Genomic DNA, 25057 nt, shown 5'->3' on the forward strand with positions numbered 1-25057 from the left:
AACATTGGTTAGAAGTTGTCAGCCAGTGCATCGTCCCCGACTTCCAGGCGGAAGACCAAAGGACAGAACTGTGCTGCAACATGGTAAAAACAGGCTTGTAATAATCGTCACCAGGCTAGAGCTTAAAAGTCAAAGCAAAGGAGAGAATTTTAATTGCCTTGATCATCTTGGCAAGATGGTGTTTTGTTTTGTTTTGTTCCTATCCTTATGACTGTAAATTATGTTTTGTTGTGCTTTTGTTTAATCTTGTTCTAATTATGAAAGTGCTACATGCTCATTGAGACTATTTAGGAAATTCAGAAGAAAATAGAAATTCCATAACCTAGAGATTACTATTCATAATATTTTGGAGAGTCTTCTCTCTCTTTCTCTCTGTGTGTGTGTAGGTTTATATGTATACAATATGTAAATGGCATCCGAATTTGGATTTAGGTTGCTTTAAGCCTACGAGTTATATAATAGGCATGTTCCCATCTGCTTATCTTATCTCTGAACACAGCTTTGCCTTTGTCACCTAAGATTCAATGTGTAGTTCTCCCATCATTATTTCCTAATTTTAAATTGCGTTTAACTATAGTTTTTATTTCCGCTATGACTGAAAGCTTATTGAAAAGTTCTTTTAAACTTCTGAGTGTTGGGGTTTGATTTAAACTTCTGATATTTTTAGTGGAGTATTTTGGAGGCGAAGGAGGGTGTGCCAATGAGTCCTGTGTAGTTTGTTCTTGGAATTTATTTAGGTCTTTTTTTTTTTTTTTAAAGATTTTATTTATTTATTCGACAGAGATAGAGACGGCCAGCGAGAGAGGGAACACAAGCAGGGGGAGTGGGAGAGGAAGAAGCAGGCTCATAGCGGAAGAGCCTGATGTGGGGCTCGATCCCACAACGCCGGGATCACGCCCTGAGCCGAAGGCAGACGTTTAACCGCTGTGCCACCCAGGCGCCCCTATTTAGGTCTTTATGTTGGTTTATGACATGATTAATTTTATAAGTGTTGCATGAGCACATAAAAAGAAAATATGGCTTCTATTATTATGAATTAAAGGCACTTCTTTTTGTTTGTTGTCTGCTAAATCTTTGATCATCCTTCTATTGGGAGCGCTTCTGTCTCATTCTGTTTTAGTTCTGCGTCCTGTAAGCAAAAAGTCACTGAGCTTTATTTTACAAGCCCATATGGAAGTTATTTCCTTTTAATAGGGAAGTGTGACTTCTATTTGTTATGACAACTAGTGGTACAATCTTATTTCATCTCATTTTATCTTTATTTTTATATTTTACTTTTAACGTCTACTGTTTTCTATATGCACTTTATCTTCTCTAGCAATTTGTAAATCCATGTCCTTTTGTTAATTCTGGTGGTTACCTTTAGGTTTTGCAAGAGCATTCCTCAGCCTTTCCCTTTTTGGATTATCAAGGTCAAGATAATCAATACTTGGAGCAGTACTTTTTCTCTCTCTTCCCGTCCTCTTTCATGAACTCGCAGGCCACCTTCACTCATAATAATATGTGGAACTCAGAATGCTATTAATGCTGTTAATGCTTTCTCACATTGTATATTACGTTCAAATTTTTGAATTGCCAGACAGTATTATATCATATTTGCAGTGATTATGTTTTTTTAAAGATTTTATTCATTTATTTGAGAGAGAGAGAGCGTGCAGGAGCGGGAAGAAGCAGAGGAGGGAGAAGGACAAGCAGACATTGCAGTGATGGCAGAGCCCTGGGCTCAATCCAAGCTAGACCCTGAGATCATGACCCGAGCAGAGCGCTAAACCGACTGAGCCACCCAGGCACTCTGCAGTGATTATTTAGACATAACCGTTTCGCTGGTTTCAACGTACACTGCTAGATCTTTTATACCTTGGTTTACTCTATCTTGGACTCTTAATTTTTTGAAAAGATTCATTCATTCATTCATTTATTTTAGAAAGAGAAGTGAATGGGGCGAGGGAGGAATGGTAGGGGAGAGGGAGAGAATCTCAAGCAGATTCCCCACTGAACGCAGAGCCCTGCTGAGGACCTGGAGATGGTGACCTGAGCCAAAATCAGGTTGGGCACCTAACCGACTCAGTGACCCAGGCATCCCTTGAGCTCTTAATTTTTATACTTCTTAGACATCTAGAAGAGATCTTCAAGTAGCTGTTTTTGGGAACACTTGTAGGGGTTACGGGTGAGCCCTTTCACACAAACGGCAGCTGGGTCCTATGTAAGATTTTGGAGTCACTGTCTTTTCCTCCCAAAATCCATTCACTGATTTTTTTTTTCCCCTTCTGATCTGCGATGCTAGCTTCTACTTCTTCACATAAATTGCACTGGAGCTTGCCGTCATGGCTTTTGGCTGCATGCTTTGTCCAGTGGTTGGTCCTCTGTTGTAAGTCCACCTCTGGAGCCCCTTTCTTGCCCTCATGGGTACTGAGATCATGACCTCCGAGCTCAGTCCCCTTCTGTTCTTTTCCACTATCTCCTCTTCCTCCCTCAAATCATCCTTCTTGGCGATAAAACTGTGTGCCAGGTGGATATTAATGAGTGATACTGAAAGTTCATTGTATTGTGGGCAAGTACATAAATCTTATTTAACTGGCTTGTACCAACTAGAAAAATTCAGTATACTTTAATTGTGAAGAGAAAATACTGAAGAAAAGAGAAGCAAGAAAAAGGTGACGTAGGCTTTTACACAAGTGTTCAGATTAGATGATACTAACGATCTGTAGAAGTTTCCTGAATATACCATCTCCTTATAGATTTAAGACATTCTTTATTTTTCCTTTTTTTTTTTTTTTGGTTTCAAGTTTTTATTTAAATTCTAGTTAGTTAACATATAGTGTAGTATTGGTTTCTGTAGAATTCAGTGATTCATCAGTTACATATAACAACCAGTGCTCATCACATCAAGTGCTGTCTTTAATACCCATCCCCCATTGACACCGTCCCCCACCCATCGCCCTCCATCAATCCTCAGTTTATTCTCTATAGTTAAGAGTCTCCATTCTTTGTTTTTTCCAAATCACTACTTTCACCATGGATTTCAGTCTTTGGAGAAGATGGGGTGATCCTCATAGGTTGGGGAAAGCAGTAGCTTCATCATATTTAATTGGGTTTTATGACAAAAGCTTATAAATTCTGCAAATATGTTTTATCACACAAGCTGAAAACAGATTTTTTTCCTTTTAAATCACTTACTGTTTGAATGATAAAGTCAATTCAGAACAGGACTTGGCTACTGATAGTGTCTTCTACTGATAATAACAATTCAGTTCAACAAACATCTTCTGAATACTTACTAGGTGAAATGTACTGGAGTAGGTGAATATTTTTAAAATTCTTATTCAGTAATTGGACATTGATTAAATTATGCCAATATGAGAGGATGTCTTATGCAACCATTAATAAGTTTTGAAGAGGAGCGCCTGCGTGGCGCAGTCAGTCAAGCCCTGGACTCATGGTTTGGTTCAGGTCGTAGTCTCTGGGTCGTGAGATCAAGCCCCGTTTCAGGCTCTGTGCTCAGGGCAGAGTCTGCTTAGAGTTTCTCTCTCCCTCTCCCCCTGCCCCCTTCAAATAAATAAATAAATAAATCTTTTAAAAAGTTAAGTTTTGAAGAATAAGAATATAGAAAATGCTAATAATATAATCAGTTGAAGAAAGGACTTTACAAAATGATATGTTCAGTATAATTTTCTATTTATCTAAAAATTTTTTGGAAAGACTGGAAAGAATATGTACCTAAATGTTGATATTATAATATTATTGGATGAGCAAAACAATAAAACAACAGAAAAAAACCCAAATTGATTTTATAGCCAGATGGTAGTATGATTTTGTTGTTTTGTTTTTTAAGGACGTATGCCTGCTCTATAGGATTATAGGGAATGGGCACATTTATCCACACTTCAGGGATCTATTTTGACCTCTCAGAAAAAGTGGGATCAAAGCTGGTCCTTGAAGGGAGATCAATCTTTAATAAGTGAATAGTCAGAAAGAACAACACATACACCAAACAGAAGAGCCTCCTTAAGAAAATGTGCAGAATCCCAGCAAATGAACTGGGTGGCTGGACCAGGTGGGGGTGAGTAGGAAGAGCATCAGGGCTGAGTTGGGGAGAGCATTGGAAACTTCGGTAAGGAGTTCAGCTTTTGCTCTGAACCCTGGAGAAATCATTAAAGGTTTTAGATGTGGGGTGAGAGAATCAGATCGGGAGTAGGTCAGTGTTTTAGGCACATGGCTCTGGAAGGAGTGAAGGGTAGGTTGATTGGAAGCCTGAGGACCAGAGGCAGGGAAACACGTCGGAGTTGTGCTCCTGGGTTCTTTTTTCTGTTCCCCTAGCTGATCCTTTTCCAGACATCTTCCCAGGTGTATCACACTTACCCCTCCCTTAACTGTTGGGTCCTCCTGGGTACTGGGTACCATCCCCATTATTCCACCGCTATACTAACCTTTGGAATGCTGTCAGTTTCCACCTGGAGCTCCAGCCTGGATCTCTTTCCTCAGCTCCGAACTGGTGTGTGTTTAATTATGTCCAGTTCACCTTCCCCTGCTCTCTGACCCTCCAGCTTTCCAGAAACGTCTGTCTGTCTTCCAAAGTCTGCTTCTCCCCCTTCTCTATCTAGATGCTGAGGATAGTCTCCATTTCCCCATCCTACCAGCTACTTGAGCCCAAAACTAGAAAGTCCTCACAAAAGACACAGAAGGACAGATACTGTGTGATTCTACTTATACAAAGTCTCTACAGCAGTCAAATTCATAGACACAGAAAGTAGAATGGTGGTTGCCAGGGGATGGGAGAAGGGGAATGGGGAGTTAGGGTTTCATGGGGGCAGAGTTTCTGTTTGGGGATGATAAAAAAGTTTGGCGATGGTTGCACAATATTGTGACAGTAATTAATGCCACTGAGTGTTACACTTAAAAATGGTTAAAATGGTAAATTTTAGGGGCGCCTGGGTGGCTTAGTCGTTAAGCGTCTGCCTTCGGCTCAGGGCGTGATCCCAGGGTTCTGGGATCGAGCCCCGCATCAGGCTCCTCTGCTGGGAGCCTGCTTCTTCCTCTCCCACTCCCCCTGCTTGTGTTCCCTCTCTCGCTGGCTCGCTCTCTCTCTGTCAAATAAATAAATAAAATCTTTTTTAAAAAATGGTAAATTTTATGTTGTGTGTATATTACCATAATTAAAAAACTAAAAAAAAAATAATAAAGCCTGTTCGATTTGGTTTGAACTAGTTTCTCCCAGACTTATTTGACTATGGAACCCTCTATCAAAAGAAAAAAGTGTTTTAAAGTATAACATATATTTACATCATTTTGATGTTAAAGGAACACACTTCGGGGACCATTCCCACATTTTGGGGGGGCAGAGGAGAGGAATTAAGTTGCTTACTGCTTCACACCCTGTTGGAACTCAGTGCATTTCCTTAAGAAACATTATTAGAAATGGTGGTTGGACTTTTATTTAGGGGGAATTATGGGTCAGCTAGTTTCTGGGCTGACCTAATGACGTTATTTCTATGGGAGAGGGTATTTGGAGATTTAAAACACTTTAGCCTGAAAAGGAAATTCTAGAACATAGTTCACTCAAATTGAAGACAGATTTACTTCCACAAGTCTGAGTACGCAATCTGCTCCCGTTATGTAGAAGTTTGCAAATTATTTTGAAGGATAGGAGGTTCCGCCTATTTTGGGTAACTTCCAGGCTGTGGTGACGGCGCCAGTCTAGATGTGTCAAAACTCAAGGTTGACCACAGGGAATTCTTTGAGAAGAGGTAGTGAGATGAGCGGCTTCACACATTCCATTTCTTCCTCCTTTTGCCAGTCCCAGGACCCAGACCAATCTGGGTCTGAGGCAGGAAGTAGCTTAGAGGCTCAGCCCACTTGAACGCTTAATGTCTTAAACCCCATCTGCAGGGGCGCCTGGCTGGCTCAGTCGGAAGAGTGTGCAGCTCTTTATCTCAGGGTTGTGAGTTCGAGTCCCACGTTAGGTGTAGAGGTTACTTAAGAATTTTTTAAAAAAACTATCTCTAGATCTGAGAATCAGAGCCACATTCAGGCTCCCTTGGCCAGGGTAGCCCATTTTCAGACCACCCTGATCCTGCCTTATCACTGACCCCTGTACCCTGAGATGTTCAAAATTGGCATGCTCACCCTCTTCTCTCTGAGGCCCCTTGTGAGAACAGCCCTCCTGCCTCGCTTAGGTGCCCAGTCTTTTGCTTTGGTTGCCTTTCTGAATTTCTGTTTCAGGAGTTCACCTAATGCCCCAAGCTTGCACAACTCAAGAGGGTGCCCTTGTGCAGTACACAACCTATGTGGCTGCCCATGTCCATAAAGACTCCCAGGTCCCTTCCATATTCTGTCTACCGTCCTCCCCAGGAACTGGAATCCTGCCCTGAAATGTCAGCATGCCAGTTTATTTCTTTACTTGGAAAGCACATTTTCCTTATAAAAACTTCCTGCCTTATAGAAGTACACTTCCTGCAATCCTCTCTTAGTTAATTGCACTTAAAAATTGGCATATATATATATACATATATATATTTCTATTTTTTTCCCCACTTCGTATTAGTATGCACACTTGTGTGCACATTTTCCCCCCATATGTGTGCACTCTACTGAAACTCCTATTTCTACTGTTTTGCAGCTTACTTTTTTTCACTTAACTATGCATCTGGGGCATCTTTCCATTTTGGCAAGTAGAGATCTCTTTCATGATTTAATGGCTGTATTGTATTTCATTATTTGAATGTACCTTGATTTATCTAACCGGTCCCACTGATAGACAATTGGAGTTTTTCCAGCTCTTCGCTACTGCATGTAATGAAGCCCTGAATAATCTTAAGCATATAGATCTTTGCACCATCGCAAAAGACTTTCTCTAGAAGAAATTCCTAGGTAGAGTAACTAGGTCAAATGGTAGAAACATCTTAAATTGTAATGGCCAAATCATCTTAACAGGTTTACCCACTTTGCTCTCCCCCACAGTATGGGTGAGGGTTTGTTCCCTTCACCTCACCAACCCTGGCTAGCCTTTTAAATCTTGACTAATCTGATAGCTGAAAGATGTTTTAGTTTGCATTAAATTTTTTTTTCACTTGTTCTCTCATTGCCAAACTGAGGTGATCCTGATGACCTGAGGTTGTGAAGGTTTTTCGTTTTTCATTTGTTTATAGGCGGTTTTATTTCATTAGGTTCCCGCCCAGGCTTCTCCTGACTGTGCGCTTTTATTCCTCATTTCATTCCATTCCCTCCCTCAGACTCCTGTGCCAACTGCCACTTCCTGCCTCAAAGCTGCAGAGCGATGTCCAGCCCAGGACTTGTGGGCAGAAAGACTGGGGCTGACTCCCAGCTGCCCCACATACGGTGTGACCTTTGACACTTTTCTTAACTTCCCTATCTGCAACCCTCTACCTCCCTACCCACCCCATTTCCTTATTTGGAAACAGATGGTAATTTGGCCTTCAGGATTAAATGAGATAATTTTTATGTAAAGCACTTAGACCTTGCCTCTTACAATTGTAAATGTTCAGGAAATACTAATTACTGTTATTATTGCTATAATAAGTTGTGCCCTTTGTTTTTTAACTTATGCTTTCTGACCAGAACGAATATTGAGATGGCAAAGGATACGGGGGGACTCTTTGGAAATGGAGCTGTACTCAAGCATGGACGGTGTTTTTAGATCTTCTCCGTTCCCATAAGCGCCCTGAGGCTCAGGCATGAAAGAACTTGGCCTGGCTCTGAATGTAACACTTTACTGCATGATTCTGACGTTGCACCTCTGTTCTCTCTATTGTAACCGGGTTACATTGATTGGAGGTTAAAACTGTGTGGCTAAATGGAGCTCACCAATTTCTTACATTTATTCAGAGTGTTGTGAGTTTTTTTCTTTAGTTGAAGTCAGTATTTAGAAGTTAGGGTATTAATATAAAAATCTAGATTTCTAGCATTTCTCGAGAAGTTGGAAGTGTTGACAGGCCTCCACCAGAGCTGGGTCGCTGCTGCCCCCTGTAGACAAGTTTCCAGGCCACCCCGAGTTCTGTCCTCTCCACGCCATGCAGCTGGGTATCCTCCGTAACCCATCACCACAGTGCCCTGTGGCTTTCCGTACGGTAGAGGAATATTTCTTGGTACACATGTACCAAGACAAAAATGCTAACGCGAGCATATTTCTATGTATAAGTAAAGAATATTCCCACGTGTTTAATTTGCCAAGGAATTATGTCATTTTTGCCATTGGCTTCCTTCCTGGACTCGACCTGCCAAGGCCAGGGAGATATATGGGACTCATGTATGGATCAGTGCTAACAGCCTGCCCCTAGGGGGTGCTCCGGGGATCTCTCTTTCCCCCTTTACCCCAGTGGTTCTCAGTCTTAAACTGGACGTTTTAAAAAATACTCAGACCTGGGTGTTGGGATCTTCTACCCCCTGCCTCAGTTGCTTTCCCAAAGAGCAGGAGAACTGTTTTGAATGGATCGAGAGAGGAAGGTTTATTGGACTTGTATCTAGGAGTGTCATCTGTCTTCCTTGGCGTACTGTCTCTTCAGAGCTCAGGATTCCCCACAAAACTGAGGGTTATAAGTTCTGGCTTCCAGGCTGCCCTGCCCAAAAGGCCAGGTAGCCAAATGAGCCCAGCCGTGCCCTAGTTCTCAGAGAGGAGAGAAGCACTTGGATTCTTTCTTTCTTGTGTTCTTTTCTTTGGACCCATCCTTCGGTCTCAAAGTAACAAGACAAGGTCCAGGTTCTGGCTATGGACTTGGGGACAGTGCAGACATACCGCTTGGCTCTAGGCCCCGGGACAGCTCTCCTTGGGCAACAGGGGCCTACCAGCTACAGTGCAGCCCCACTCACCTGGGCTTGGGATCCACATTGGGGTTGAGGCCAAAGCTTTCATCTCGTTGGTATGAGTAGTGCCTCAACTAGAGCTGCCTCTTGGCCAGTTTCCCCACATAATGTGGCTCTGTGTGGTCAGTCGAGGACCTGTGTGGTGAGTCCCACCATCACATCTAAGCATCACGGTACTGACCCCTCCTGGCTTCCTGCCAGTTCAGACAGACCGAAATACTCCACCCTGTACTCCCAGGCAGCCTGCCCTTCCTTTTAGAGTATTTGTATTTTACCATCATTTTTTTGTTTACATGTCTGTTTCTCTTACTAGAATCTAAGCTCCTTGATGGTACATTACCACGTTAATATCCTTGGTGCCCAGGACATAACTGGTGTTCGATAAGTATTTTCTAATGGATTTAATTCTTTAAAAAATTTTATTGACTCTTTGGCCATGTGAAAAACTGTTTTCTAGGTGCCATGGGAATACAAAAAGGTTAAAATGTAGTTTATATTCTGAAGGAGTTCGTTATCCAGTGATCAGTTGTTCCGTTATTCATTCAGTTATTCAACGGTACTGCATTTCTTTTTTTTTTTTTTTAAATTTTATTGGGAGAGGAAGAAGCAGGCTCCCAGCCGAGCAGGGAGCCCAATGCGGGGCTGGATCCCAGGGACCTGGGATCACGCCCTGAGCTGAAGGCAGACACTTAACGACTGAGCCACCCAGGCGCCCCAACAGTATGCCATTTCTAAGGTCTGGTCAGCTTGGCCCTGGGGATGCAGAGAGATCCAGGTGTGTACTCCACTGTCAAGCGGCTTCCTGTCTAGAAGGGGAGACAGCTGTAAAACGATATAAAGCAAGCACAACATAATGTGATACGTGCAATGGTAAAATTTCTAACAAGTGTTAAAAATATAGAGTAAAACAGAAATAGCTCAAAACAGTAAGGGAAGAACTACCACAAAGCAGTGCCTGGCTTGCTGGTTGTCAAGTGAAGGTAAAGCTCAGCTTTCCTAGTGGAAACTCAGGACACCAAGAAGTGTCTGCTGGGAACAGGGCGCCCGGGTGCAATTGGTGATTCATGGTGCATGTCAGTACAGCAAAGGCCCAGAGAAAGCCTGCATGAAAAAACCCGTCTTAACTCTGTTTGACTTAGTGTTTTCCCCACTTATTTGACTGTGGAGCTCTTTTCCCCTCACCATTTCACATCCTGTGGAACTGTCCTTCCTTAAAATCATTTGAGAGAAATGCTGGTGTAGATACCATCTGTAATTAGATAAGTTGGTGGCTCTTAAGGTTTTGGGGGACATAGACCTTTTGAGAAAGTAATGGTGGGAGGGGGGATTGTACCCAATTCGTGCATTCCTTGAAGTCCGTCCAAGACCCCTGTCCATGGCTGCAGGAAAATAGAAGGGAGCAGCAGGAGAGATGCGTGTGGGCCAGGACAAAAGAGGCTGGAAAAGATGGGGCTTGGTTAGCGCCAGTCACTTTGGCTGGGGGTGGGGAGGGATCGTGCGGGCAGAGGGACCTCGGTGGAGTCGAGAGGCCAACTGTGGAAGGACTGAAATGCCAGGCATGGAATCAGCAGTCCTTAATGACCAACCGACTGTGAAGGTCGAGGGAGCTAGGAGGCCAAAGATGACTTGACTAACGGAGACTAGAGTCCTAGTAGGATTATTTACAGAAACACCAAAAGTCTCGTGGCTAAAACTTCATTTAGCCTGTCAAAACCTTTGTTATTATCATGTTGAAATGCCCCAACTTGCCTTTATTAGCTAGTGCTCAATCTCCCAAGTGAAAATTCACTCTAAGAATTGAATTTGCCATGTAACTGGGCATCCTACCTTGAACAGTTAAAAATCAGATTGGTCTGACTTCTAATTTTAGAAGGAATCAGGCTGACCTTCATTGCGCTGTTGCTAACTGGAGCCCGTTACCTGGGTGACTAGATTTACAATATGTCAGTATGCAAATACCATCTGCCCAAGAGGAGGAAGGAAGAAAGGCCTTCCTCCTCTGGGGGTTGTCTGCAGTTCTGGAAATGTCTTCCTCTGGGAATGGGGCAGAGGACAGAGAACAAGAGAAGAGAACGGAAAACCAGGGAAGATGTAATTTTTCAAGGAGTTTGTGCTTTGCCTTGTGGACTGTCCTATAAGACCCATCATTAGGGGGGATAAACAGGTGGGGGTTGAGGTTGTACATTGCCTCTGGAGGAGTGAGCACAAAGAATAGTGTATAGTATATATCCCTTCGTTGTATCACAAAACAGTTCAGATCATTGCAATAGCTTAATGAAGCCTTTGAATACAGGATTCTTGCCTTCCACAATGTCATTAGGAGTCTAATTTTCAATTGATAAGAGTGTATGAGCTAGACCGGGAACCCGCAGCCTCAGATGGGGCGAGCTCTCAAGAAGGGTGACCTAGAAGCGGATATTCCATTTCATTTTCTTACCCGTCAGGTTGACTGGGTAAGCTGAAGGGATTTTCTCCCGCAGAATATCTGTATTCAGCTCTTGTCCTGTGTATTGTTTCAGGCTGAGATTTAGAATCACATTTGGAAACATTCAGATCCGAAGGCAGGGAGCTTCTACTCCTTTTCATGACATAACTGTCACATCAGCCGTCAGCTGCAGGGATTTCTCCCACCCACGCGTTTTGTGAGTCCAAATTAGATGGACTCATTAATTTTAATTTTTACTTTAAAATCTCGGGGACTTCTGTGAGTGGGTATGCTTCCTTTAATTGCTGCATGTCACGATTTGTGTAGGAGGAAGACTTTCCAGGAGCAGGGCCAAGAACCTTGGGCTCCTGGCTTCTAATTTTGTCCCCACTGGTAACTTCCCCTGTGACCTCATCTCTCCTTTGGCACTGCTGTCCCCCACCTCTTTAAGAAACTCCTCCTAACATCAACATGAAACAGTCAGCAGCATGGGAGGGTGAGGAAGGCCACTTAACTTACCAAGGTACTTTCCCCAGCCTTATAAATACATAGCCTTTTATCTGGATGCCAAGGAAGTGGCCAGAAGATTATGCCAGAGACGGGAGAGAGTGAATCCTGGAGCCAGACTGCCTGGGTTCAAATCCCAGCTCTATCACTTCCTAATGGGGTGACTTTGGGCAAGTTGTGCAACCTACCTGGGCACCAATTTCCCTATTTGTAAAATAGGGATAAAAATCCTTACCTACCTTGGGGTGCTGGGCTGGCTCAGAAGAGCATACAACTCTTGATCTCGGGGTTGTGAATTCGAGCCCCACATTGGGTATAGAGATTACTTAAAAATAAAATCTTAAAAAAAAAAAAACTTACCTACCTCAATGGGTCATTGTGAGGATTAAAGAAGTATAAACACTTTAGAACCATGCTGGCCTAGAGGCATCTGGGTGGTTCAGTCAGTTAAGCTACTGACTCTTGGTCATCATCTCAGAGTCATGAGATCGAGCCCCGCATTGTGCTCCGTGCTGAGTGTGGAGCCTACTTAAGATTCTCACTCTCTCCCTCTGCCCACTCACACATGTGTGCTCTTTCTCTCTCTCAAAAAAAAATCCCCCCAAACAAACAAACAAACAAACAAACAAACAAACAAACAAGAACCATGCTGGCCCAGAGAAGTTAGAATGGGGTGGCAGCTTTTATTAATATTTCTGTTGTACATCATCAGGTGTCCTGGGAATAGTGACATTTTGCTGTGAGCAAGAAAAATGTCTAGGATTTGTTTGTAGGCTGTGATATCCCCCTTCCTTTTTGCCAAGTGAGTGCCATCTACGTACAGGTCAAGCCCTATTTTCCATGTGATGCCCTCCTGGACAACCAAACACCCTGCTCCTTCATTCCTCACTCCTTGCACATGTTCAGTCTGTGCCGTTGAATAATGAGTACGTTTGGATGTTGCTACTTTAGCTTCTAATCATCTGTTGTGTCAAGTGTAGCTCTTCGTTGTTCCTGCAGTTTAATGAAGAGATGCCATGTGGCTGGATAGTTGCCCATGATATTTGTTCATTGGATATGCCCAAGTGTAAAATATGGTGACAGAAGCAAACAAGGCCACACCAGAGCCTACTCTTGGCTTTTGAAGTCCCTTGTTTGACTTTCTTGTTTCCACTGGTAACTGAAAACTATCACATCTTGTCGGTAGGGATATAAAATGGTGCAGCTACTGTGGAGAGTTTGACAGTTCCTCAACAGGTTAAATGTAGAGTTACCATGTGGCCTAGCAATTCCGCCCCTAGGTATCTACCCAAGAGAACTGAAAACATACGTCCACACAAAGACTTGTACACATATGTTTATAGAAGCATTATTAATACGAGCCAAAAAGTGGAAACAACCTAAATGTCTGTCAGCTGATGAATGAATGAATAAAATGTGGTATAGCCATAAGATGGAACATTCTTTGGTTAAGAAAAAAAAAAAGGGAACTATTGATACATGCTACAACATGGATGAATCTTGAAAACATGATTCTAAATGAAAACAGTCAGTCACAAAAGGCCACATATTGAATGATTCCATCGGTATAAAATGTCCCGAATAGGCACATCCATAGAGACAGAACATACATTAGTGGTTGGTAGGGGCTGGGAGGAGGGAGAGTAGCAAGTGACTACTATTGGGGCTGGAGTTTCTTTTGGGAATGATAAGAATGTTCTGGAGCTAGATAGTAGTAATAGTTGCACAACCTTGTAAATGTACTAAAAACCACCAAACTATGTACTTCAAAAAAAGGGGGGGGGGATGAGAAAATCCATATCGTCTACTACAGAGTTTAAAGTCATTTCCAGGATTACTTTTTCAAGAGTCATTGTCACCTAAAATAGAATAGAAAGTGACTTAATTCACAAGAAAAAAATGAAAAATGCATATTACCAAGAATGGCTTTTTCACCCCAAACCTTGGCATATAAATCCTACATGTGTGGTTCTAAGTCACGTCTCAGGACTGTTGGCTGCCTTCTTCGTGGTGATTCTGAGATTTACTACATTCCTGCCTGGGCCATCAAAATAATGCTGAATATAGCTCCTGTCACAGAAATAGAAGTGTCTTTTCAGGTCAAGCCCACCACCAAGCTCCCTGAGTAATTACTCAGGGCTGCCTCTTGGTGGCTCGCTTACAGAGAGTCAGAAGTGTTTGTGAATGTGTTGGGGCCTTTTTGACTTAAAGGAGTTTATTGCATTGAGTTTATCTTACATTTGCAACCAGAGCATTTCCAAAGGACACCTTCCACCAGCCTAAATCATCACCATCTCAGCCCATCTGTGTTTCACCAGAAGGGTCTACAGATTAAAACATTTCTGGTTTAAACAAATCATACGGTTGACATCTCTCCCAGGGTTGTCTCAGTACTTATTTGGAAGAAGAGTCTGAGATGCCCACAAACCACCTAAAATGAGCTGTACAGGAGAGAGAGATTCAAGAAAGAACCTAGAGTTGACTGAGTAATTCCACTTCTAGGTATCAACTCAAAAGAATTAGAAGTGGGGACTCAAATGGTTACTTATACACCAGTGTTTGTAACAGTCACTCAGAGTTATAGCCAAAGGGTGGAAGCCACCCAGATACCCCTCCACAGATGAATGGATCAACACAGTGTGGTATATCCATACAGTGGAATATTACTCAGCCTTCAAAATGAAGGACATTCCGACAGATGCCACGGCAGGGATGAACCTTGAGGACATTATGCCAAGTGAAGTAAGCCAGACACAAAAGGACACACACATATTGTGTGATTGCACTTACATGAGGTACCTACAATAGCCCAATCCAAAGAGACAGGAAGGAGATTAGGGGTCATTGGCGCGGGGCGGGGTGGGGGGCGGTGTTAGGGATTAGAAGTTGTTGTCTAGGGGCGCCTGGGTGGCGCAGTTGTTAAGCGTCTGCCTTCGACTCAGGGCGTGATCCTGGAGTCCTGGGATTGAGCCCCATATTGGGGTCCTCTGCTGGGAGCCTGCTTCTTCCTCTCCCACTCCTCCTGCCTGTGTTCCCTCTCTCGCTGGCTGTCTCTATCAAATAAATAAAATCTTTAAAAAAAAAAAAGGTGTTGTCTAATAGGTATGGAGTTTTGTTTTGAGATGGTAAGAAAGTTTGGCAACGGGTTGTGGTCATGGTCAAACAACATTGTGAATATACTTATCACCCCTGAATTGTACATTTAAAAATAGTTAAAATGGTCGAGTTTGCTATGCATATTTTACCACAGTAAAAAAATAAAAAATAAAAAATCCTCTGAAGAGCAACACTTCCTGTTCCTCCTTTTGTCTGCTACGTTCTCTTTTCTCCCAGCCCTTTGAAAACACGATACACTCAATTTCATCATGGCGTTGCCTCGGGGACTCATTCCCATCTTCCCTTAGGAGGATATGCAGAGAGTCGGAAGGCTGCCAGCTGTAGACCCTGGGAAGACAGGGCCAGCACTTGGCCTTCAAAGTACCAGTCGATAAAATATTTCTCCAGGTCATTAGAATAAGTCCAGAATACAAGAGGAGCTCAGAAGAGAGATTTGTTAATATAGTAATTCCTGCCGTTGTACCCAGTTCACTGTGTTTTGCCTATCTTCATTAACAGTCTCAGGAGAACAGAAGTTGACAACTGTTTGCTCTTCTCGATCAATTATCTGCTGTTTTTTACCAAGGACAAAACAGCCTTAAGCTGCCATTGCTATAAGAGAACGGTGGCTTCCTTCCCTGCAACCAGCCACATACCTTACAAATGCTGGCTACCTAAGGGCTGCAAGTATCATGCACGTGAAACCTGGGGCCTCCGCTCCCAAGTGGGGTGAAGAAAGATACTGGAACTTTCCAATCTTAGATCCCCAGATAGAACCTGGTCATAACTCTCAGCATTGCTGGATAGCTCGCAGAGCCAGCTAGCACTTAAGCAAGCAAAGGAGTTCAGTGACCTTCCAATGTTATTCTAGGCATGAAGTGGCTTGAATAACTCTTTCAAAACAGTGAGAACTCCCATTGTTCAATTGTATATGAAACACAAGTGCTTCTCTTTGCATTCAGCTGCCCTTCTGTTCTCAAAAGGTCTGGAGGACACGAAAACTAATTGCTGTCATTCCTGCAAGTATATTTCTACTTTTAGCTAATCCTATAGCTTCCCTGGATGCTAATGGTCATTTTCCGAAAAGATTGATAGGCACAATAATAGGGTTCACAAAAAGGAAGGACTCCAATTCTGGAAAGCCCCTGCTGCCTGCAGTGTAGGTAGGCCTGTCCCCTGAAGATATCTTTGGTTAGTATGAGACCAAGGTGAAGGAGAAGAGCACTGACAAGGGGGCAGCACGGAGGTGGTGCAGGATACTTTTCCTGGGAAAGCTCGGTCTCCATTTCCCCCCTTTTTGGTCTTGTGATTGGCTGTGGGTTTATGTTCTACAGTAAACGCAAGTGCCTTGATTGCTTTCTAAAGGTCAGACCTGTCACCAAACCTCTCCATTTACTTGAGTTGCGGTCGGTTTCACATTTCTCAGCAAATGGTTTGATAGCTTCGACAGAAGCCCAGGTTTCTTGCAGCTCGTAGCCTTATGTCTTCACGGTGGAACTCCCAACGGAAACCCTCCCCTTCGCCGGAGACCAGGTCTGTCTTGTTCCTAGTTCTGCTCCCAATGTCTGCTGGGTCTGGCGCACCCCGAATGCTTGTTCATCGCACAAACCAGAACGGACGAGCCTGTCCAGAACTAAGACGTCCCCATAACCACTGTATGGAGAAATCTCGCGTTCTGCCATAAAGACCAACTACCCCTGTGGTCTTGAGTTGAGTTTTGCCTTTCCTGTCTTTCCTTTCTTAATGGTTCTTCCTGGCATGCGATGATGGCTAATCCGTTCAGCTTCTCATTTATAAACACGCAGGGATGACGCCTCGTGCTCTAGCCGATGCTTGTAACGTAGCTGATCTATCCTGCATCTTACCAGTTGGGCTATTCAATATTGGCATCAAATGAATTCTCAGGGCTGGAATGCCACCCCAAGGGCGAGCCAGTGTTGGAAGGAGCGGATCAAATGTGCACTCTTACTTTTCCTACACTGTAAAGAATGTCGTCACCCTCCTGGACCGGGGCGGGTAGAGTACACCGAGTGTCCTGGAAATGATTTGCAGGGTTGTGGCAGACAGGGTCACAGTTACGCTTGTACCAGCACAAAGACTATCCTGAGTGGTACATTGCTCTATTTCTATTCAGTTCAGTCCAAAACTTGGGATGGGTTAAGCATCGGTGTATGATGCTGTTTATACGAGTTTGTCACAAAAGGGGGACTTTTTTTCTTTTCTTTTGAACTCAATGTCTATAACCCAGCTCCTAAATCTTTTTTTATCAGCTTTTTCATTCCTNNNCCCTGGCATAATGACACAGGTATTACGTAAACAAGACACCTCAGAGGGCTACTTATAAAAATCCAGGAGAAAAGATAAATATGTGATGATACACTGATATCTTGAAAATATGAGCTGCAGGTTTGTATTTTCTTTGTGGGATCGGATATTGGTTTTCGTGGTTTATTGACCTGGCAGGGAGAGATCTGACGAAACACCCGAGAACCTTACGCCTTTTTTTTTTTTTTTTTTGAAACCTCCTTGTCTACATGGAGAAATCTGGACCTTGAATCAGAGAGCCAGAAAGACTAAGGGGTTAGCAGTCGTGTCGTGTCCTTGCAGGACCCAAATCAGATCCAGCCCTTGGAAGTAAAAACAGATACTGCCTTCCCCAAAGAAATTGGAATTTTTCTTCCTGTAGCGTTGGCAGAATGCCGGGCTGACTAGCGAATGGAGGGGCAAGGTCGTGAAATGTGAGGGTCATGTTCAGTAAGGAGCTGGTGTTCTTGTTGACTCGTGTTGAGGATGGTGAGGTCAGCATGCGTTTGTATTCAGTTAATCATTCTTTCCCTTCTGTTAGGGTCTTTGTAAGATGTCATAGTCAAAACCATGTTATTGGGCGTCTGGGTGGCTCAGTTGGTTAAGCGCCTGCCTTTGGCTCAGGTCATGATCGCAGGGTCCTGGGATCCAGTCCCGTATCCGGCTCCCCGCTCAGTAGGGAGTCTGCTTCTCCCTCTCTGTCTGCGCCTCCCCCTGCTTGTTGTTTAAAAAATATTTTCATAATGGAAAAACAATTTTTTTCATAATGATAAAAATAGAATCACTGATAGATGGCCCTCTTGGGATACAAAGCAGGTGAGCCACACTCACGAAGAATGACACGTTCCCAGGCTTTTTTAAGAACTGTGATGAGGGGGGCGCCTGGGTGGCACAGCGGTTAAGCGTCTGCCTTCGGCTCAGGGCGTGATCCCGGCGTTGTGGGATCGAGCCCCACATCAGGCTCCTCCGCTATGAGCCTGCTTCTTCCTCTCCCACTCCCCCTGCTTGTGTTCCCTCTCTTGCTGGCTGTCTCTATCTCTGTCAAATAAATAAATAAAATCTTAAAAAAAAAAAAAAAGAACTGTAATGAGGGTACGGGACTGGGTAAATAGGTGACGGGAATGAAGGAGTACACATGTCACGATGAGCACACCAGGTGTTTTATTGAAGTGTTGAATCAGTATATTGTACACTTGAAACTAATATTACACTGTAGGTTAAGTCTACTGGAATTTAAATAGAAACATAAAAACAATTGAGCTAAAGTAGATATCCCATAAAACTGACCATCTTAACCATTTGTAAGTGTACAGTTTGGTGGCATTGAGTGCATTCACAGTGTTGTGGCAACCGTCACCACCATCTGTCTCCAGAATGTTACACACTGACCTCCTATTCCCCCCCTGGCAACCGCCATTCTTCTTCTATCTCTGTGAACTTGACTCCTCTAGGTACCTCATGTAAGTGGAGGTTCCCAGGCGTTTTTACACTGGGGAGGCGTTCAATCTGACTACCATCTACTCAGATTTTTACAGAAGGAAAAGATAATCTTGGGCAGATGGTCCAGTCCTCTTTGGTGTTCCGAGTCATACAGGTGTGCGGCAATGCCTTGTTTTCGCGTCCCTTACGAGACCGTAGCGTAACAGGGAAATGAGTAAACAGAGCTCAAGACCCAGTTCACTGCGTTGCCCAACAGAAAGAGCAATGGCTATGGTGGTTTGTGTACAATTTTATATTTTACAAAGCATTTTAATTTGTAAATTGTTCCTCATTTGATTCTCACCATATCCCGTGAGGTATTTTGTTGGTCCCATTTTAATGATCAGAAACTGTGGCTCAGATAAATAAATAGTCTATGGTTATAGAACTAATCAAAGGCCACATCAGGACTTGGACTCCAGGTTTCGATTTTAAAACCCTGGTGCTTTCCACCATAGCACACTGTGAGCAATTATCACCTCTCCAGAGCCCGGGTAAATCGCCAGTCCTCAGAAAAGGAAAGCGTCTCCAAATGTATTCCTAATTGTCAGTGCTCCACCTTGTTAGCTTGGACATACATGGAAATGCTTGCCCGACCAGCCAGCTTCCGAAGTCTTGGTGTGGTATCATGGCCTGACTCTTAGTCCCTGTTGGTCTAGGTGAGGGTCTGGACCAGCACCATCCAGCAGAAATATGGGAGGCACAAATGCAAGCCACATAAATAATTCATAATTTTCCAGTAGCCATGTTAAAGTAAGAAGAAACAGGTGAAGTTAAATTTTTAAAAGATTTTATTTGTTCAGGGGCGCCTGGGTAGCGCAGTCGTTAAAGCGTCTGCCTTCGGCTCAGGGCGTGATCCTGGCATTCCGGGATCAAGTCCCACATCGGGCTCCTCCGCTGGGAGCCTGCTTCTTCCTCTCTCACTCCCCTGCTGTGTTCCCTCTCTCACTGGCTGTCTCTCTGTCACATAAATAAATAAAATCTTTAAAAAAAAAAAAAAAAGATTTTATTTGTTCATTTGAGAGAGAGAGGGAGCATGAGTAGGGGGAGGGGCAGAGGGAGAAGCAGACTTCCTGCCAAGCAGACTCTGCATTGAGAGGGGAGCTGGAAGCAGGGCTCCATCCCAGGACCGAGACAATGACCTGAGCCAAAGGCAGACGTTCAACTGACCGAGCCACCAAGGCACCCCACAGGTGAGGTTCATTTTAAGAATAGATTACAGTTACCCAGTGTATCCAAAATACTACCATTTTGATATGTAATCAACATACAGATTATGTGTAAAAGCATGTTTTGTTGTTGTTACTAAGCCTTCAAAATCCAGTGTGTATTTTACACGTGCAGCAATCCCAAATCGGATTCTAAATTTCAATCGGACACATCTGATCTGAATTTAAATTTCATAAAAATTTCCAGCTGACAATGTAGATTCACATACCCAAGATGTTTCAACCCCAAAGTTTTCTAATAGCCGAATCAAGTGTCAGTTTTAAAATTTAAATTAATTAAAGTGAAAGACAATTTAGAATTCAGCCCCTCCACAGCACAGGCCACGTTCCAAGTGCCCAGTAGACACGTGGATACCATGCCAGACAGCACAGGTCTCGGTGAACAGCTAAGGCTGGCCCAGACTGGACTAAGTACCAGTGAACTAGAACAGGAGGCAGCAGTTTTTGTCTGTAAGGGTTGGCTAGTAAATTTTTTTAACTTTGCAGGCCATACCGTTTCAACTCTGCTGCTTTATGGTGGAAGTCGCTATGGAATGAATGGACAGAGCTGTGTTCCATGAAAGTTTTATGTAAAAAACAAGCACCCCTAAATGAATGAATGAATGAATGAATGAAGAAAGAAAAGAAAAGAAAAGAAAAGAAAAGAAAAGAAAAGAAAAGAAAAGAAAAGAAAAAGGAAAGAAAGCACCAACCTGCATAGTTTGCAAACCACTGGCCTAAAACATTTGTCCTGGTGTCTTAGCTGTGCTCTGGGTTATAGAAAACAGCCAGCTCTAGCCCCTAGCGTTCTGAGAGGAGGTTGTTAAAAGCTAGACTCATCCTATCTCCTTCCCTGGGTGTAATTACAATTTTGGCACCACTTGGCGCGAAGACTGCAATGCACCTGAAGATAAAACATTTCAGACTCTCTTTTCAGTGGGCATTTTGCACGTCACGAGGCAGATGCGTCAGTGTGCTTTGAGGCCCATGTATTGAGAGTGGAGAAAGCGGGAAGAATTTTGACAAAAGCATGAATAGTAGTGTGAATAATGTGGCAAACGTCATAGAGCGCCAGATTTTATCACCTCCTGCTTGTTCCTCTGTCCACACAGCCAGAGAGACAGGCAGGAATCGCGCCCATTTCACAGATGGAAAAATGCATGATATCGTGTTAAGTCAGAGGGACAGATGTCTCTCCGTGATTATTAGGTTATGTGGCATCCATCCATTTTGATGGCAAAAGCAAAAGTAGATGTACATTTTGATTCCGGGTCCGGGGCCCCTTGGATGTCCTGAGTCATATCTTCGGGGAATAACTTCAACCAGAGTAGGTAACGTTTATTACAAAGCATTGCCTCCACTTTTGTCATCCTGATGTTTAGAAATGTTATTAGGACCAATGGAGGCAGAGAAAGGGGACAGGAAGGGAGGACATAGGAATTGATTGGAAGGAAGACCCCCCTTCCCCCCCACTGCCTTGGTTCTTTAAGATGGGGAAATATGAGAGCCTGGCCTCACAGAGATCTCTGAAGTTCAGCACTTGGGGTTGGCCAATTAAGTGAAAATCAGTCATAGTTTGGGATTCTATGGAGCCTAAAATGTGGGGTCCAATACTTGTGGCAAGGATGATGTCTCAGTTTTTGGTGGTGCTCTATTAATAACCCATATACTCAGGAGTTCTGGCTTAGGGTCACCTTTTCTAACATCGAGGTTTGAGGTCGAACTGTATTTTTTTTTTTTTTAAGATTTGTGTATTTATTTGAAAGAGAGAGACAGTCGGGGTGGAGGGCCAGAGGGAGAGAGAGAAAATCACGAGCAGACTCCCCACTGAGCGCAGTGCCTGGCGCGGGGCTCCGATCTCACAACCCTGAGATTACAACTGGAGGTGAAATCAAGAGTTGGACGCTTAACCGACTGAGCCACCCAGGTGCCCCGAGGTTGAACTATGTTGAGTAACTTGGTTTTGCCCAGTCACAGAGTTTGCAGTTGTATCGACTGATGAGAGTGCTCGGCTTCCCCAGGCACATTTATGCAACTGTGCCTTTCCTCAAGTTTTGCAGCTCTCTCAGACATGCAGCGCTGTGTGCAAGTGGGAAAGATCTGAATCCCCATGATGTTTTTTGACTATGGAGATAATTATTTGGGGTAGCTGTTCTGATGATGGCTCACATGGAGGCTCAGCCCTGCAGCGCGGAGCTGTCTCTAATCGTGATTGCCTGTAATGATGATTACCCAAACTCTGGAATTATAACAATCGATTTTACAAAGTTAGAGCATAATTGCTCCACTGTTCCATATGTGGGCACAGTTTAAACAACTTTGATCTTTCACATGATCTCAGACTTGTTCAGCTTCTGAAATAGCAAAGTTCAGAGGCAGTGGCTCCCAACTATTCCCTTTTTCAAAATCATAGTGAGGCCTAGATTTGTGAAAGCCATTCGCCTGTCAGAGAAATAAGGGCTGGAATTGGGTAGTGAAGAAACAGTACAGACCCTGTGGTGTTCAAATCCCAGCTCTGCTGCATGGCCCCAAGAACGTCGCCCCTGTCTGAGACTCAGTCTCCTCATTTGGAAGTCATTGTGATCATGAAGCCATCAGATCTGTTATCTGTTCTCTGGCTTCAAAGTCTTTTTATTTTTCCTTTAAGATTTTATTTATTTATTTATTTGAGAGAGAGAGCACAAGCAGGGTGAGCAGCAGAGGGAGAAGCAGATTCCCCACTGATCAGGGAGCCCAACACGGAGCTTGATCCCAGGTCCCTGGGGTTGTTACCTGAGCTGAAGGCAGGCTCTTAACTGACTGAGCCACCCAGGTGCCCCTCTGGCTTCAACGTTTTAAGAGCCCTTTGGAACCTATGTATTTTGCACCTTCCTTTGCCATACAACTTTGTTTGGAGATGGTGATGAGGAATGTGGTATTTTCACTAAACTAGGGATAGAGCTTTGCAAAAAATGAATATTAAAGAGGAAAGAAAAGGCAGGCCCCCTAAAGATGGAACATTTTGGCTTCGGCACCATATGGTGCTGAGCACGTGCTGATGAATGCCTTCACTGCATTGACCCCAGTGGCTCTCAGCATTTTGTGTGCGTTCTAGCCAGGCCCCCAACTTCCCTCTCCCCCAGGGTCTGGATGGCCTGGGATCCAACATTTTGAGGAGTATCCCTGGAGATTTTGAGATAGATGGTTCAAGGGCTGTCTCTGTCCTGCCGTCTACCCTGTCACCGAGAAACTGCTTAATGCATGTGTCTGTGAGTTAATTTGTGGTTTAAAAACAAGAACAAAACCTCTGCTTCTGGATGGCCTAGCTCAGATGGCTACAACCCGCAGAGCAGGCCTGATGTGCTTGGGAGGGAAAGGAGTGACAGCTGCTGAGCCCTTGACCATCTCTGCGTCTGGCCTTGAGTGTCCCGCCACCCTCAGTAATGTCACCTACGTTACTGCACCCAGCGTCTGTCGGTCGCCCCCAGACTGACGTTATCTCGGTGAGCTAAGGCCAACGTCTGCCCCGCACTGGCTCATTCAGGAGCCGCTGGAATGATCAATGAGGTTGCGCAGCCGGGCCCTTCCCTGGCCGCTGGTGAATCAGCTGCTGGCTGCCTCGTCCCATTCCCTTCTCCACAGAGTGGGAAGCACTCGAGCCAGGGCTGACTCGCGTCTGGCTAATGGCCCTTCTGGGTCATGCATTGTCCTTGATGCCATACATCTTTCATACGTGAGTGGGCTGGAGCTCCTAAAGACCATCCAGTGGTAGACCTGTCCCTTCTGCCAACCCCCCCCCCCCCCCCCACCACTATAGCCCTTGATGGGATTTTGGTTTTAGGGGTATCTGTGTCAGAAGCAGAGTCAACCAACACTTTTTTAAAGCAAAAAAAATTGAGGTGAAAGTCACATCCCATAAAATTCATCACGTTAAGTTCAGGTCAGTGGCACCTGGTACGTCCCCCGTGTTGTGCCAACCAGCACCTTTATCCAGAACCAGGACACGATCATCCCCTCCAAAGGAAACCCTGTGCCCCTTGTATTCGTTTGCTAGGACGTCCATAACAACACCACAGACTGGGAGATTGAACAACCAGAATCTGATAGCCTTGTGGCTGCGGACGCCGTAGGCCAGGATCACGTGCAGCAGGCAGAGTTGGTTCCTCCTGAAGGCTGTAAGGGAAGCCGCTATTCCGTCAGTCCTTGGCTTAGAGATGGCTGTCTTCTCCCCACGCCGCTCCACGCTGTCTTCTTTCCTTGCGTGTCTTGTGTCCAACTTGCCCCTGTGGGTAAGGACATCGGTCCTATTGATTAGTGCCCACCCTAATGACTTCATTTTAACTTAATGACCTTTGTAAAGACTCTGTCTCCAAACAAGGTCACCCTTTGAGGTACTGGGACTTCAGCATAGGATTTGGGGGAAACACAGTTCAACCCATAACACCCATTAAGCAGTATCAGTATCAGTACTTCATTTCTTTTTATGGCTAAATGATATTCCATTGTAGGCCAACACTTGTTTTTTGAACACCAAGGACAAAGCAACTGCCAGTGTGGTCGCCAGCCCCTGGGCAGCCGAGCATCCTTCCTGTTAGAGGCTCGTGTGCCCACCTGTGTAAGGTGGAGTGTGATCTCACAGGTGTATCGCAAGAATCCCCAATCTGTAAACTTTTTCTTACTGTCGTCCTTCTTCTTCTTCTTGGGGGGAGGGGCAGAAGGAGAGCGAATCTCAAGCAGCCTCCACACTCAGTGCAGAGCCCGACGTGGGGCTCGATCTCAGGACCCCAAGATCATGACCTGACCCAAAAGCAAGAGTCGGACGCTTAACCTACTGAACCACCCAGGCGCCCCACTTTCTTCCTTCTTGAAAGGGTCCTAGTTAGTCTTCATGAGCAAAAGTAAGAGCAACACTTACTAAGGGGAAGCAGGTCAAGCTTCTGTTTGAAAATAAATTCAAAGATAGATTTTTATCTTTGATTTCTCTCTCTCCCTTTCCTGCTCTTATCATCAGCACTCCCTCTTCCCCAGAGTGTGTGCAGCCCATCCATGCACGTGCACACGCGTACACACTCGCGTTGGAAGCACTTTAAGTGCAGATCATTCTGGGGAGGGGTGTGGGACAGGTAGCACTGCCCATGCTGCTGCTGGTTATGTTGGTTGTGTCATGGTTACTGGGCCTGGGCCCTAGGGCTGCCCTCAGACCAGAGGCTTTTGAATTTTCTTCACACTCCCCTCCCTGCAC

At 44.3% G+C, this 25057-nt stretch overlaps 1 protein-coding gene across 3 annotated transcripts in view; it reads left to right on the forward strand.

Annotated features, from left to right (window-relative positions):
* PITPNC1 (phosphatidylinositol transfer protein cytoplasmic 1) overlaps positions 1-25057 on the forward strand; it is a 240802-nt gene that overhangs the window by 91668 nt on the left and 124077 nt on the right. The window contains exon 2 of one of the 3 annotated variants that reach the window (XM_040640376.1): positions 20344-21163. The exons of 1 other annotated variant lie outside the window; for it this stretch is intronic. In XM_040640376.1, the coding sequence (XP_040496310.1) occupies positions 21089-21163 (75 nt within the window). In that variant the 5' untranslated portion in view covers positions 20344-21088. Of the gene's footprint in view, positions 1-19692; positions 21164-25057 lie in introns of those variants that run through there. One more of the 3 variants, XM_008693642.2, reaches the window with a different exon arrangement.

The sequence above is a fragment of the Ursus maritimus genome, unplaced genomic scaffold (genome assembly GCF_017311325.1).
Source record: "Ursus maritimus isolate PB19 unplaced genomic scaffold, ASM1731132v1 scaffold_24, whole genome shotgun sequence".
Taxonomy (NCBI): domain Eukaryota; kingdom Metazoa; phylum Chordata; class Mammalia; order Carnivora; family Ursidae; genus Ursus; species Ursus maritimus.